At 42.7% G+C, this 926-nt stretch overlaps 1 protein-coding gene across 1 annotated transcript in view; it reads left to right on the top strand.

Annotated features, from left to right (window-relative positions):
* Window positions 1-696, top strand: part of LOC109847168 (protein LATERAL ROOT PRIMORDIUM 1-like) — an 8,025-nt gene extending 7,329 nt beyond the window's left edge. The window contains exons 3-4 of the mRNA XM_020416410.1: window positions 4-109; window positions 183-696. Of these exons, the coding sequence (XP_020271999.1) occupies window positions 4-109; window positions 183-535 (459 nt within the window). The 3' untranslated portion in view covers window positions 536-696. The remainder of the gene's footprint in view (window positions 1-3; window positions 110-182) is intronic.

Genomic DNA, 926 nt, shown 5'->3' with positions numbered 1-926 from the left:
ACTTCAGCGCCCAAGAAGCCTCGTCTCCTGTCGTCGCAAACGACGACAAATTCTCATACTTCGACATCGAACACCACTCGGAGCTTCGATACGAGCTCGAGTCACCAAGGTGGTTAAGAACTACACTTTTCTCTTGTTATTATCGAAATTGAGCTTAGATTTTATGTCTTGTTTCCTTAAAGATGCCAGCTTTAAGGAGAGCTTGCCAGGGCACGTGCGAGCTCCGGCGGTGTTCAAGTGTGTACGTGTGACGTCGGTGGAGGACGATGGAGAGGATGAGTATGCGTACCAAGCAATGGTGAAGATTGGGGGCCATGTTTTTAAAGGGTTTCTTTATGATCAAGGATCCGATGAAGGAGCTGGAGTTGACAACAGCAACAACAATGCAAACAATAACAGCAATGCAATTCCTAATATTTCAGAGCTTCATTTGGGAGGCGGATCTGGCGCCGGCGCCGGCGGCCGGAGTATGGTTCCGGCGACCGACATGTCGAGTTTACTCGGAGGTACAAATTATGGCAACCAAATAAGTTAATTTATGATTATAGCTCCTCTCGATCATGAATGATGAACAAGTAAAATATCTGATATTATTGTCTAGTTTTAATTCTTTGTATGATTGGTATCATGCATTGTATTGTATGTAACTTTTTTAGACCATTAGTCAATAATTAATCTCATCTAAGATTATATATATATGATATGGTTAAATGAATGGCTCTTCTTTCTTCTTCTTTCTCTCGAGAAGACTTGGACTTGACTAGTGGTACTGTTTATGAAGTGATTGGTCCTTTAATGATGCCTCCTCCTCTTCCTCTTCCTTCTGCTGCTGCTCCTAGGCAACTATGCTTTTCTCTTACGGGTCTCTTCTCTTTCACTCTCTAATATTAGGAAGAGCAAGGGTTCACCAAATTTCTACTGCTGGG

The sequence above is a fragment of the Asparagus officinalis genome, chromosome 7, assembly GCF_001876935.1.
Source record: "Asparagus officinalis chromosome 7, Aspof.V1, whole genome shotgun sequence".
NCBI lineage: Eukaryota > Viridiplantae > Streptophyta > Magnoliopsida > Asparagales > Asparagaceae > Asparagus > Asparagus officinalis.
Note: the sequence above shows the minus strand (reverse complement) of the source record. Positions and strands in the feature narration are given on the sequence as shown.